General features: G+C 41.6%; 1 protein-coding gene across 2 annotated transcripts in view; it reads left to right on the forward strand.

Moving 5' to 3' along the window:
• Atp13a4 (ATPase 13A4) overlaps positions 1 to 13421 on the forward strand; it is a 136177-nt gene that overhangs the window by 83502 nt on the left and 39254 nt on the right. For both annotated transcript variants that reach the window (XM_040750999.1, XM_040750998.1), the window contains exons 9-14: positions 3909 to 4043; positions 6664 to 6834; positions 7867 to 8024; positions 8659 to 8847; positions 10842 to 10903; positions 12895 to 13045. In XM_040750999.1, coding sequence (XP_040606933.1) covers positions 3909 to 4043; positions 6664 to 6834; positions 7867 to 8024; positions 8659 to 8847; positions 10842 to 10903; positions 12895 to 13045 — 866 coding nt within the window. The remainder of the gene's footprint in view (positions 1 to 3908; positions 4044 to 6663; positions 6835 to 7866; positions 8025 to 8658; positions 8848 to 10841; positions 10904 to 12894; positions 13046 to 13421) is intronic.

Below are 13421 nucleotides of genomic sequence, written 5' to 3' on the forward strand. Positions count from 1 at the left end.
TTCATAACAGGATATATGCACATTCTTCATTCCTTATGATTTGTAGTCCTCTTGTGTGGAGGAACCATTATTAATATAGTCGGTCCTCAGTTGAGTATTTTCTCAGTCTTACAACTCCACAAACAGCACTGCAATAGAGAGTTTCTATGGAGTGCTTTCATATCTCCAGTCTGTGTTTGATATAGATTTTGAAAGGCAGAATTTTCAGATTAGAGAATAAAGGAATACACACTTTTGCTAGATAAATATTGCCAAATTTCATTCAGTAGAGAGAGTGCCAGTTTGCATTTAGATTAGAAATGTGTGAGTGCCCATTTCCTCACAGTCTTGCCAACAGAATATGTTGGCAGATTATTTGATTTTTTAATTGGAGAGGTAAGCAATATTATCTCATGCGTATCTGCCTCCCTACTCTTTTTGTACAGAGAAATTGTAAGCAGAGATTATTTCTATTTTCTAGAACGACTTAAAAATAATTTGCTGAGACTATAAAGATGGCTCAGTTAATATAGCAATTGCTAAGCAACTGTGAGGATGAGAGTCCTGCTCTTTAGAACCTATGTAATAGCTGGGCACACGTGGAATCCACATGAAATTCCAGTGCTCCTGGAGGCAGAGACAGGGGTTCTCTGGGGGCAAACTAACTAGTCAGAATTGTCAGCTCTAGGCTCAGCAAGAGACCCTGCCTCAACAACCCGAGTCAAAAGTGATGGAGGATAACACTTGACATCAGCCTGGGCCTTGCACATTCAGATTCACATATTTGCACATGTGTCCACCCACCCCCACACAAACATGCATGCACACATCTACATATTCCACACACACATACAGACACAAAAGAAAAAAGAGAATAAATTGCTGACACGTGACTCCACAATTTCAGCTGTGCATTTTATAGAAATCAGGACGTTCTCCTGAAGAAACTGAAGTGTCATCAGGAAGCTAACTGGCACCTGCTAACACTGCATGGTCTGGTCTTTGTCGTGTTTTCTCAGCAGTGTTGTTTGTAGAAAAGAGAGCCAGCATCACATAATGGTGTTATTTGGCATGTATCTTTAGTATTTTTCAACTGTTCTATGACCCGTAATCTCCCATTCTGGTTATTTTTGTAAAATGTCAATATGTTTGGATTTGGCAAATCACAGATATGATGGTGTGTGTGTGTGTGTGTGTGTGTTCCTTCTTTTCAGGATGTACATAATTTAAATTTGTTCTATTACTAATGATGTTGAGTTACTTAATTATATGGTGTCTGCCACTTCTTTTCTTTTTTAAGTTTGCTGTTTTTGCCTTTGTAATTAATAGTTATTTTGTTGAGAAATATTTTGAGACTATATAGACTACCTTCATCAAATTTTCACCCACTAGTTTTATTATCTACTGATGTTTCTTTATTTAATTATTACTTTCCTACTTGATAAATAAAGATTTTCTAATTTGAACTTCTTAATTGCCAAATTGCTGTAAGAAAAAATCTATTTTTCTGTTTACTTATGTACTTATGTACTATGCCATTACGGATTCATGAAGCCCTATTTACTCATTGGTTTTATTATTATTTGTTCTTTATCATTATTTACTTTGTTACAAAGCTTTTCAGATTTAAAGGCAGTCCCTTATGTAGCTTTGATATCTTTTTAGCCTGTCTCCGTTGTTTGAACATTTTCCTATTTAATGGCACAGTGTGTCCCCAGATTATATTATATATTTGTCAGATTGTTAACAGCTTTTTCTTTAAGAAGTTTCATGATTTAATTTTGGTGGTGTGGGTGTGTGGCTGGGATTGAGAACAGTATTTGTGTGTGTAGTGTACTTGTCTCTATTCAGGCATCACTGTCCTTAGAGTTTCTCAGAAGAATATTAGAGTATATATTAACAAACTGACAAGAGTCATATAAATATGTCGATATCCCTACATATTTACACATTACTATATGGTGTCTCCAACTCCAAGTCATAGGGTCCTTGCAAGGTTATGTCTTCTGTACTTGAATCCTTCTTTTTCTTCCGAGAAACCTGGCTCTCACTGACTTCAGTAGATCTGCTTACTGTATGGATTCAGCCTGGCTGTGACCAATCCTCCATCATTGTTGGTGCTTTCACTATGCCCAGGCTCACTCTCATGTGAACACCTTCATCACCCACCATTTCTTAGCAGGACACTGCTGCTGTGGTATATGGTGCCTACCTGGGTTCCGTTGGTCAGAATCAAGGTCATGCACCCGACCTTTCATCCCACCTAGACTCCAACACCACCGGTAGCCTGCAAGCCATCTTTCTATCCATGTGCATAGATTCATTTCTTGTTGCTGTCATAACATACCCTGAAACAAAACTTATTGGAGAAAGGGTTTTTATTTGGCCCACAGTTCCAGGTTATAGTCTGTGGTGGTTTGCATGAAAATGACCCCCACAGCCTTAGATAATTGAACACTGGGTCCCCAGTTGGTGGAACTGTTTGGGAAGAATTAGGAGGCATGGTCTTGAAGGAGGCATGGTACTGGGGAGGTCTTTGAGGTTTCAAAGCCTTGTGCCACCCTCAGCGTGCTCTCTCTGCTTCCTGCTTATGGCTCTGGATGTGAGCAAGCTCTTATCTCGCTGTCCCAGCAGTCAGGTGTGCTTGCTGCCATGCATCCTTACCATGATGGTGATGGATGTTTGTCCCTCTGGAACCATAAGAACCAAATTGAGCATTACTTCTATGCGTTGCCTTGGTCCTAGTGTTTTATCACAGGAACAGAAGAGTAATATATAGTCCTCAGGGTGGAGAAGTTAAGGAGGTGGAAGCATAAAGCAGCTGGCCCCATTACATCTACAGTCGAGAGCAGAGAGCAGTGAAGTAATGCATGCTAACACTCAGCTTTCCTTCTGCCCCTCATGCAGTCCAGGCCCCAGCCCATTCAAGGTGGGTGTCTTAGTTGCTTTTCTATTGCTGCGATACAATTACCATGACCAAGGCAACTTAGAGAAGGGAGGGTTAATTTGGACTTAAAGTTCTAGAAGGTTAAGAGCCTGTCTATCACCATCATGGGGGGAAAGTGTGGCAGTAGGTTGGCATGGTGGCAGGAACAGCTGAGAACTTAAGTCTCTAACTGCAAACAGAAATCGGAGAGAGTAAACTCAGAGTGGCACTGAGTTGGTAAACTCTCAAAACAATTCCCAATGACATACTTCCTCCAGCAAGGCCACACTCCATAAGCCTCCCAAGCAGGGCTACCAACTGGCGACTACACAGTCAATGTTTGAGAATATGGGGAGCATCTTATGCTAACAACCACAGTGGGTCTTCTCACCTATCTTAACCTGTCTGAGGCCACCTTTTCCCCTGGCTCACTTAATAGACAGTTCCTTATTGAGACCTTCTCCCCAGATGACTCCAGATTGTGTGCTGATGACACTTAAAACTAACAGCCTATATACTCACTCCTGCAGCCTTTTTGAGAGTGAATAATGGAAGAAAGAAATTAGGGCATTCAGGCAGGTAGTCAGGAAAGAAGGGAGGAAAGAAGGAAGAAAAGAATGAAAACAAGCAGCTTTTCAAATATTGAGCCTGTGACTTGTGCATGTGTGTGAACTGTTAGTATCTGGCAATTTATTAGACAGTTGCTGTGCATCTCTTGCTTGAACATGTCTATTTGAAAAGTACTAGTGTTTTGTCTGCAAGCATCAAACACGCTTTCTGAATTTGTCATATTTTTTCTTGGCTTTTTTCATCATTGCCACTCTGGGAACTTTATTTCACGGAGTCTGTTTCCTCCCTCCTTTTTGTCCTCAGAGTTTGAATCAATGTTGAGGACTGGCCTCTCATTTTGCAAGCTTTAGTTTCTTCTCCAAGAATCTCCAACATGGAGCAGCATGACTGTTTACTGCGGGCACATAACATGACTGTCTGCTCACACTTTCAGCTGGAGCCCAAGACCTGGAATCCCGCCTCCTGGTGCCCGGAGATTTACTAATTTTGACAGGGAGCAGAGTGCAAATGCCATGTGATGCCATTCTGATTGATGGCAGCTGTGTGGTAGATGAAGGCATGCTGACAGGTATGGCTGGATCTCCACATTTGCAGCCTCCACTGGGCTGGCTCAGGGTGTACGTTATCGTGGTTCTGGCTGTCTCTTCCTCTACCTGAGTGACAGTCTTGCTTGGGGCAAGCTATGAGGCTGCTCTGTGACCTTCTCGCTTCTGCAATTCTTTCTTATTCCTTCTGTGGTTGTATTTGAGAGTTCAAATCAAGACTGTTTTCTATGTGCTCCAGTCAGTGCATTCAGAACTTACTGAATGTGTAGCATTTTCTTCTTCAGCAAAAGGTTATAACAACCTCTCATTTATCTTCAAAGATTGTGGGGGGATCATTAGATTTTTAATATCATGTCTTTTCTTTAGCATACTTGTATAAAATCTCCCTCATGTACTAGGAAGTTCTGAAAACCATCAATGACACCCTAAAATCCACAAAGTCAAAGCCAAGGACCTCATAACCTTGACTGAAAATGTTAAAAAGTCCATGATACAACCATGGACAGATGTTACTCCTAGAATATACACTGCATCTTTCAAACTGGCTTTATTTCATTTTTAGCTTTCATGCTGAGCTGAGGGGTGGATCTTAGAGGTCAACCTACCTCACAGTATCTGCAACTGAGATACAGAGAGAAGAAACTCACTCAAGCTTGTATCGTCATGACTTTGTACTTGTGAAGCATAATAATGACATTTCTGTGAGATGAGGATGTCTTTTTCAGGGATGAAATTGGGACCAGTAGAAGTACAGTAATGTATTGTGGTTCCCACTAAAGTCCATAGCATACCCATTTCTCCCAGGCAGGTCTGAAAGGTATGAACAGGCACAAAAACACACATTTCCCCTCTGAATGAGTTCGCAGATAAAGTGGATATTGATCATGGCAGATTAGATTTATTTTCCAAGTATCCACAGACTCTTGAAAGCCCATCAACTTTGGGACCTTCTTAATGACCAGGACTATTTTCTTTTCTTTTCCCCCTTTTAACTTAAATTTTTAAAATCATTTTGCATACCAAGCCCAGTTTCCCCTTCTTCCCTTACAACCCACCCTCATCTACTCCTCAGGAAAGGTATGGCCTCCCATGGGGAGTCCTCAAAGCCTGCCATATTAAGTTGAGACAGGAACAAGCCCCTACCCCCTGCACCAAGGCTGAGCAAGGCATCCAGGACTATTTTCTTAATGATCATAACCCCATGATGACCTTTTACTACCTGCTCTGTAAAGACCAGTTGGAGGCTCTGAAGGCTTCTTCCTCAGAACAGTCCATGGTTGTTTCAGATTTACCTTGTATTAGTACTCAACTCACTGCAACGCGCTCCTCCCACCACACTGGCACAAGTTGCTGACGCCACAAGTGCCATGCCCAGTGACTCTTTGTTCCATCTTGTTGAATGTTCTGTCTCATTTGACTCTTCTGACTACCTCTCCCCCAAACTCTCCTCATCCTAACCTTTTCTAACACCCTGCTCTCTCTAGGAGCTTCTAGCACTGACCATGCCCATTCAATTCATTCTTTATTTTCTCTTTCTCTGTCTCCTTAACTGCTGACACTATTCAGGGCTATATTCTTGTCCTTTCCTCTTCTTACCCTTTGCTTGATTCTTAACTAAACTCTCTCTCTCTCTCTCTCCCTTCCCCCTCTCTTTCCCTCTCTCTCTAACTCTCTATCTCAATCCCTCTCTGAAGCCTTACTTACCATGTCCAAGCCGGTGAGCTCCAGCTAAATGTCCTGAGACAAGGCCTCATATGAATGCCAGGTCCAAATAATTCTCAACTGTCCACAAGGCTTTTCAACATAGTTCTACAGGTAGCTCTACTGCACAATAGCCCAAAGGCAGTTTCTGGTCCTCTTAGAATCCTTACTTTTATCACTGTTGCCTGTTCTCTGTTCAGCCTCCAAGCCAGTTTGCAGGAAGCTATTTTAGTTCTCGGTTTCTACTCTATGACCTAATGTAAAAATTTCCTCTATTTTTGTAGCATCTTGCTTCCTATTTCTTGAATCTAGTACTTCCTTTCAATTTCCACTCCACCTGCTGTATTTCAGGCTCCAACCCCTCTAGCTGTGACTTTTATGGTCACTTCCCAACTGACTATCCACTCACCAACTCATAAGACTTTAGCTAATCCCTTGTATCGTGGGTAGAATATTTTGTCTTACAAGACATTGTAATAATTCTCTATGAACTAAAGCAGTTAACCATATCCCTGCTTCCTAATGCCAGGACCTACAGAAAAAGTTAAACACCTAACTGTGTTATATCTGGGGTCTCTGTGTTTGAGAATCTGCATTGGCCTTATGGTTTCATACTCAATACACTCCACATTCTATATGCACAGCTTGCTTTTCCATAAATGCCTTTCCCCAAGCCACTTGAACACTTACGTTTAACCTAAAGTGCATATAGTATTTATAATGTGACATTTTACTTATGTGGCTACATACTACTCTCCTTTTCCAAAGCACAGAACTGTCCCCAGCATGACCCACGCTTGTCCCGTGTCCCTCATCCCTAGGCTGTTTTGCTCCACTGTAGACTTCTGATGAAGTTCTGTGCCAAGTGAGAAAGTGTAGGTGTGATTTACATGAGCACGGCATCCCACCTCACAAAGTGAGTCAGGTACTTGTTTCCCATAGGAGAAAGCATCCCTATCACTAAAACTCCACTGTCCCAAATGGCCAGCTCTGCACCCTGGAAGATGCAGACAGAAGCAGATCCCAGGCGGCATATTCTCTTCTGTGGAACAGAGGTCATCCAGGCCAGGGCAGCTGGCTCCGGGACTGTGAGAGCAGTGGTCCTGCAGACAGGTGAGCATCTTCCCTGTAGGCTGTTTGCAATGACTCCTTTCTGTTCAGCATGTTTAATACCTTAAATTTATTAATCTTTGCACAACTATATGTAAGTCTGTGTATTTTAAACTCTGACTTACTGATTGAAGGGTGGTGTGTGCATCTTTGTGTCGTAATAGTGGCACAGATTGCAATTACCACTATTTATGTGCTTTGTGGTTTATAAACTCTTTCTGTCCATCAAGACAGCAGCAAAGATACATATTGCCTGCCCCCTCCCCATTGAGTACATGAAGAGTCTGAAGCTACACAAGTCAAGTGGATAGTTAGAGACTGGTAAACTGGTAACTGACAAAGCTGGATGAGAAGCCCATCATTTCAAACCAGAATCCCAAGTTCATTCCACATAGAAAGCTAGACACTCAAAATTTAGCAGTGCAAGCTATCAGGAAGGTATAGAATGTGGGATGCATCAATATTTACTGGTCCCCTCAATTTTAATTCAAGTGATGGAGACATGTATGCATGTGTGTGCACACTCACAGGGTCATTTTCTTAAAATTAAGCTGTTCTCTGAAAAACTGTGTTCTGCCCTGGGTATGGCATACTGTATCTCTGTTATGCACTGAAGTTAGAAGTAGATGGGGAGAAAGCCAGGGAGAGGACGAGGCTCTGAGGAAGATAATGCATTTCTGTCCCAGCTTTATGCACTGTCCTGGACAACAAAATCTATCGTCTTTAGGTTTAAGCTTCTGGTTTAGATTCTTTAGAGCATTGGTGGTTCTCAACCTTCCCAATGTTATGACCTTCTAATACAGTTGGGGTGATCCCTCAACCATAATTTTTTGTTGCTCCTTTATAACTTTAATTTTGCTATTGTTACAAATCATAATGTAAATATATTTGGAGGTAGAAGTTTGCCAAAGGGGTCAAGACCCACATGTTGAGAAACACTGCTCTGAGAAAAATCCAAGGTCATGTAGATGTTTAGAAGACCAACAGCAGTATCATTTGTTGTCCTGAAAATGTAGGACTTGTTTGTCATTTCAGGGTTCAACACTGCAAAAGGGGACCTCGTGAGGTCCATCCTTTACCCCAAGCCCATGAATTTCAAACTCTACAGAGATGCCATCAGGTTCCTCCTGTGCCTTGTAGGGACAGCCACCATTGGCATGATCTATACTCTGTGTGTCTATGTGCTCAGTGGGGTAAGCTGCCTTCGTGTTTTTACACACACACGCACACACACACACACACACACAAACACACACACACTCAACCTTACAATTTTATTTCTCTATGTGCACCTTATTTCTTTATGTTGACCTTCGTCGAGGACATGGTTTACAAACAGAATTAGAAGGAGCTCAACTCCAGAGACTGTTTACAGGCACCCTGCTCCACCTATATGAGCCATTGCTTGCTCAGTTCTGTGATAGCAAACAGATCTTGTAGTATAGTACAGGAACAGTATGTTTACTGAAATGCCAGCGTGATTCTGTTCTTGCATGTTTGCCCATTTTTATTCTACTTCCATATTTAGTTTATAAAGTAAAATATTTCATAAAGGTAGCATTTTTGTAGCTATCATGTGAATCACTCTAAATGGGACCAGATGCCCAGTGTTGGCAGAGCCACAGTGAACTGGTACATCGCTGTACCAGGATGTTTCCAGGTGTTCTCACTGTATTGTGTAGACAAAATACTGGGAGCCATAAGCATGGTCAGATCCTTTGCCCCATTGATGTCATTTCTCAGAATAAGCAGAGAATGGGAAGTCACATGCACAGAACTCTCCACTGCTGATTTAGTTCTAATGACTGGACACTCTTTCTTTTCCAGGAACCTTCTGAGGAGGTAGTGAGGAAAGCATTGGATGTTGTCACCATTGCAGTGCCTCCAGCCCTCCCTGCTGCCTTGACCACAGGAATCATTTATGCCCAGAGGAGGCTGAAAAAGAAGGGCATATTCTGCATTAGCCCCCAGAGGATTAACGTATGTGGACAATTAAACCTTGTCTGCTTTGACAAGGTATGTGTCGTTCATCCTCACTCCCAGGGCCATTTATCACTACCATTGTAATGGATACACGCCTTTCTCTGTTAGCAAGGCAGACATAAAAGATAGGTTATAGTCATCTGACCTTATTTTATCTCTGGATGTATGTGTGTGATGTGGGAAATGAATTTTCTGACCCTGAGCTTTTGAAAAAGAGTAGAAACTGAATTAATGAATCTTTTAGGGTCCTTTTAGTTGTGAGAGTCCATGAAAAACAGTATCAAAATATACTGATATACTGTTCCATGTAGTCAAAACCCTCACATGGAAACACACACACACACACACACACACACACACACACACACACACACACACTTCAGAAGTTAATTTTGTTTTCTGCTCTATCTCCAATGCTTAGAAAATTGCTTGGCAATAGGGTCAAGCATTTCTGAATTATGGAATGAGGAAAATAAGAAAGGGCTTATTAAACTGTGTGTTAATATGATACTTTTGCTGACAATACAGTCATGCAGCAAACCTTTACTCTATGTTCCCAACTAGTTTATGCTTAAAACTAACTCTTGGATTGTCTGCCACTTTCTCCCAAGAGCCTATCATTTCACTCTGTCCTGAGGTTGTGTGTTTGTGTTATATACACTAAGTAGGGAATAAAGGTGGGTTGTTAGAGAACTGGATGGAAACAACAGCAGCATATGGAGATTGAGCAAAGGCCCAACATAGTGGTACCCCAGTACAAGACAGCATGGTCTGGACTCAGGCAGGATGCTAGTATTAGAGGAGGGTGTTTGTGAACCTTGAATGTCCAGTCAACACATTTTTTATGTTTCTTTAAGCTACAGGGAACCATTGGAGCTCTTTGTTGCCTTCTGTTCCTTTTAGTTAATAATTACTTGGGTGAAGTAAATATAAGATAAAAGTTGCCATGTCAATCATTTGAAATAATTAGTGCATGGCCACTAAGTACATTCTCACTGTTGTGTGGCCCTCACCGTCATCCATCTTGAGAAACATCTTCATCTTCTCACATGGAAATTCTGTATCCTTTAGACAGTACATGGAAGGCTGAGAGCATTGATGGTATGAAAACTGTGTTATATGATTAGTGGTAAATCAGAAAGCCACACCTAGAACAGGAGGGGCATATGGCTTATGTCATCATGTAGTACTATTCTATGACCAGAACAGCATCATAAGGGAAAACTAGTTCCCTATGATGCCATATTGTGAGTCTGAAAAAAGAAACAAAGAACGGAAGAGATAATTGTAATGTAAATTTGAACACAACAATAAGCAGTAACTGTGAATATTTTTCATCACTATTATTAGCTATTACTGTGGGCTGGGATTAAACCAATCACTTCCTATTATTTCATTTAATATCCAAGACAAGTCTGTGTGATTATGATTATGTTGTATATATGGTGTTGGAGGGATTATGTGATATATCCTCTTACATAGATGACATTTCAACTTATCCTGAGCTCTTGGTTGTTATACTACACTGAGAAAATTATCATCATGTACTTTTGTTTTAAACAAAAAAATCAGATGGTAGGCTATTTATTTAGACTTTAAGTCTTAGCAGTGCTTTGTAGGCAAAATTTCAACTCCACTACTCAGTTTTGATGACATTCTCCTAGTTTCTGCTGTAAAAATAGGGATCCACCCATTTTGTTGTATTAACAGTCTTACCAAGGCCTTTCTTGCTCTTCCACCTATAATTAGATGTTTAACATAGTGAATTCCTGGGGTGAAAGGAGATACTCTGCTCATTTTGCCACAGAGGACACAGGCTTACAAGCTTATCATATTTAAATTCACTGCAATTTCTTCCTTAGATCCCAGACACCCACTACACAATATCCACATTATAGTCCCCCTTAAAGAACACATGTTGGTAATGTCTTTCTGACGTATATATCTCCCTATTAAAATGTACCATATTTGCCTTCACTACTGAGTGAGTAAATCTTCCATGTAACCCAAGACTTGTTTTTGTTCAGACAGGCACCTTAACAAGGGGCGGCTTGGATCCTTGGGGAGTTGTGCCCTGTGACCAGAATGGGTGAGTTCTCTGGGCTAATCGTACTGTGGTTACTATGACTTGCCTCTTCCCAGAGCTTCATTGTTACTTTCCAGACTACTAATGCAGACACTTGAACTCTGGCTTTTCCTAAGCAATGATTACCGAAGTCTGATCTTTCTATTTCTCTGCTTAGAATTTTCCAGGTCTCTCCAAAAACATCTTTAGTAGCCTCAAGTTCATCCCAGGTCTGTCTCCCACAAACTGAGGTGGCAAGGGAGACTTTGTAAACACTCTCTGAAGTGAACTTTGCTTTAAGCCTATTTGCCAGAGGTCTGACATTGGCCCAGTGTCAGTGATCTAGACAGCACCAGGACACTGTTATTCCAGAGGTGACATAGTGGGAAAGGTCAACATTGCCTCTGTATCCTGCTTTTCAGGAAGAGAACTGTTTACGAGACAGTAGCTAGTGTACTCTGTTTCTTAGAGCCCTGATTTTGGGAACCATAACCTCTGCCTGTCAGAAACTGATCATTGACAAAAGATTCCTTTGTGTTTGTGGGTCTGGGGGGTGGGGGAGGGGAACTAGGAGTGGCTTCTGGTGATAGCAGTTTTCAACTTGCTGTCTTAGAGATTTGCAAACCTAGCCCTCCTGTGGCCACACCTGAGTTTGCCCCCCTGTCTGCTGTTCCTCCCCAGTGTCACCTCCAGCGTGGTAAGAACTGGAAGTATGGTGTACATGGTGTATGATTGTTTGAAAGTGAAAATATTTCCTTCAAATTTGAGCCACCAAGTATTCCAGGCATACAAGGCTGATTATAGTTCTCTTTGTAATTAAACATTTTAATAATCCTTTAAGAATGTCATAGTGTATTTTGAACATATTCGCTTCTTACCTTGGCCTTACATTCCCTTCTCTACCCACCCAACTTTGTGTCCTCTCTTTTCTTTTCAAATGTATCAAGTTCAGTTTGTGGTTGTAGTTCTTTTGCAGTATGCACATACCATACATGTCCATAAAGGATTTCTTAGGGTGGCCACAGTGGTACAGGCTTGTAACTTTAGCTACTGAGGAGGCAGGGAGATTGCAGCCTCAAGGCTTGCCTGGGCTACGGAGATAGATCAAAATCCAAAAGATGCCAACGCGAGAGGAGGGAGGGCAAGTAGACTCTGACTGACTGGAAAACGCAGACCTTGCCTCTTCATAGGAAGAAAGCACTGTCATTCAGGTAGTCTGTGATACGACTTCAATCCCCACCCCTGCCCCCCAATACCACAACCCAACTACTGTGCTACACATTTGAGAAGGGGCACCCAACAAGGACATTCCTGCAGCAGGGCTGAGGATGAACTCAATGACTTACTCTCTCTGTTAGTGAAAGAGTCTCATATACAACATATGAGTTTTATTTTCATTGATTTTTAGACAAAGTCATTATCTGTGGGAAATGATGAGGTTAATAGAGGCTGTAGAGACACAAGATGCCATGATTGAAGGGGATGCACAGAGTCCTTTCCAAAAATGGTTTTACTGTTTCCTTTTTCACCATATGACTTGTGAATTTTTTAAGAACTAACCCAGTCATCCATTTACATATATGTTTATCGAACGTCTATGGTAGACCAAGCACCTAACATGTTAGGAGACAGATACAGAGAACATGCCCAACTCTGTAGGATTTAAAGTGGTATGCACCTAACACACCTGGAGTCTGCCCATGCCCGGAAGAGAAGTGACCTAGTCACTGGAGTGGGAGCAGACCTCATGAACAAAAGTGGTACTTCTCGTTCTTTCCACCCTCGTGGTGGATTAAAGAAGTCTGGGAAGAAGTGAGGTAAAGTCGGAAAAGGAGCATGCAGCAGCCTGAGCCTTTACTGTATTCCTGAACAGACCTGCAGGGCAGGATGGGTGACACCCCGCTGTCCTGCGGAGACTAGAGAGAAACTCAGCAGTGCACATCAAATCAAAGCCCTCCAAGAAGCTCCGTTTTGGGCATGAGAGAGCAGGACTGAATCCTTTTCTCTCTTCTCAGATTCCAGACAGTCCACAGCTTTGCCTCAGGCAAAGCTCTGCCCCAGGGTCTGCTGTGCACAGCCATGGCCAGTTGCCACTCTCTGATTCTTCTTGATGGTACCATCCAGGGAGACCCTCTGGACCTGAAAATGTTTGAAGCTACCAAATGGGTAAGTGTCTGACCTTCAGAGAACACAAGAAACTTCTTTAATGCTGGCACAACACAAACTGTATCACAGCTGTTTAATACTTAAAAAATGTGGGTTTCCAGTATTATGTAAAGGGCACACTAGTCTCAGCCTGGCTTTCTGATCTGAACCATGTGTATTGCAGGTTTGCTGTGGGATTAAATGATCTGGTACAATAAAAATCTCTGGTATAGTTATAAGTTCCAAAGTATTTGGTGCCTACTGTAAGTTTAATAATTATCAATACCATTATACATCTTACATAATTATTTTTTAATTCTTCCAATCTGTAAGCTGGTTTCAGAGTTTTCTAGAGTTAATTTGGTGAGCTAATGATAGGTTAATTATCATTATTTCA

The sequence above is a fragment of the Mesocricetus auratus genome, unplaced genomic scaffold, assembly GCF_017639785.1.
Source record: "Mesocricetus auratus isolate SY011 unplaced genomic scaffold, BCM_Maur_2.0 Super-Scaffold_100008, whole genome shotgun sequence".
Classification (NCBI taxonomy): Eukaryota; Metazoa; Chordata; class Mammalia; order Rodentia; family Cricetidae; genus Mesocricetus; species Mesocricetus auratus.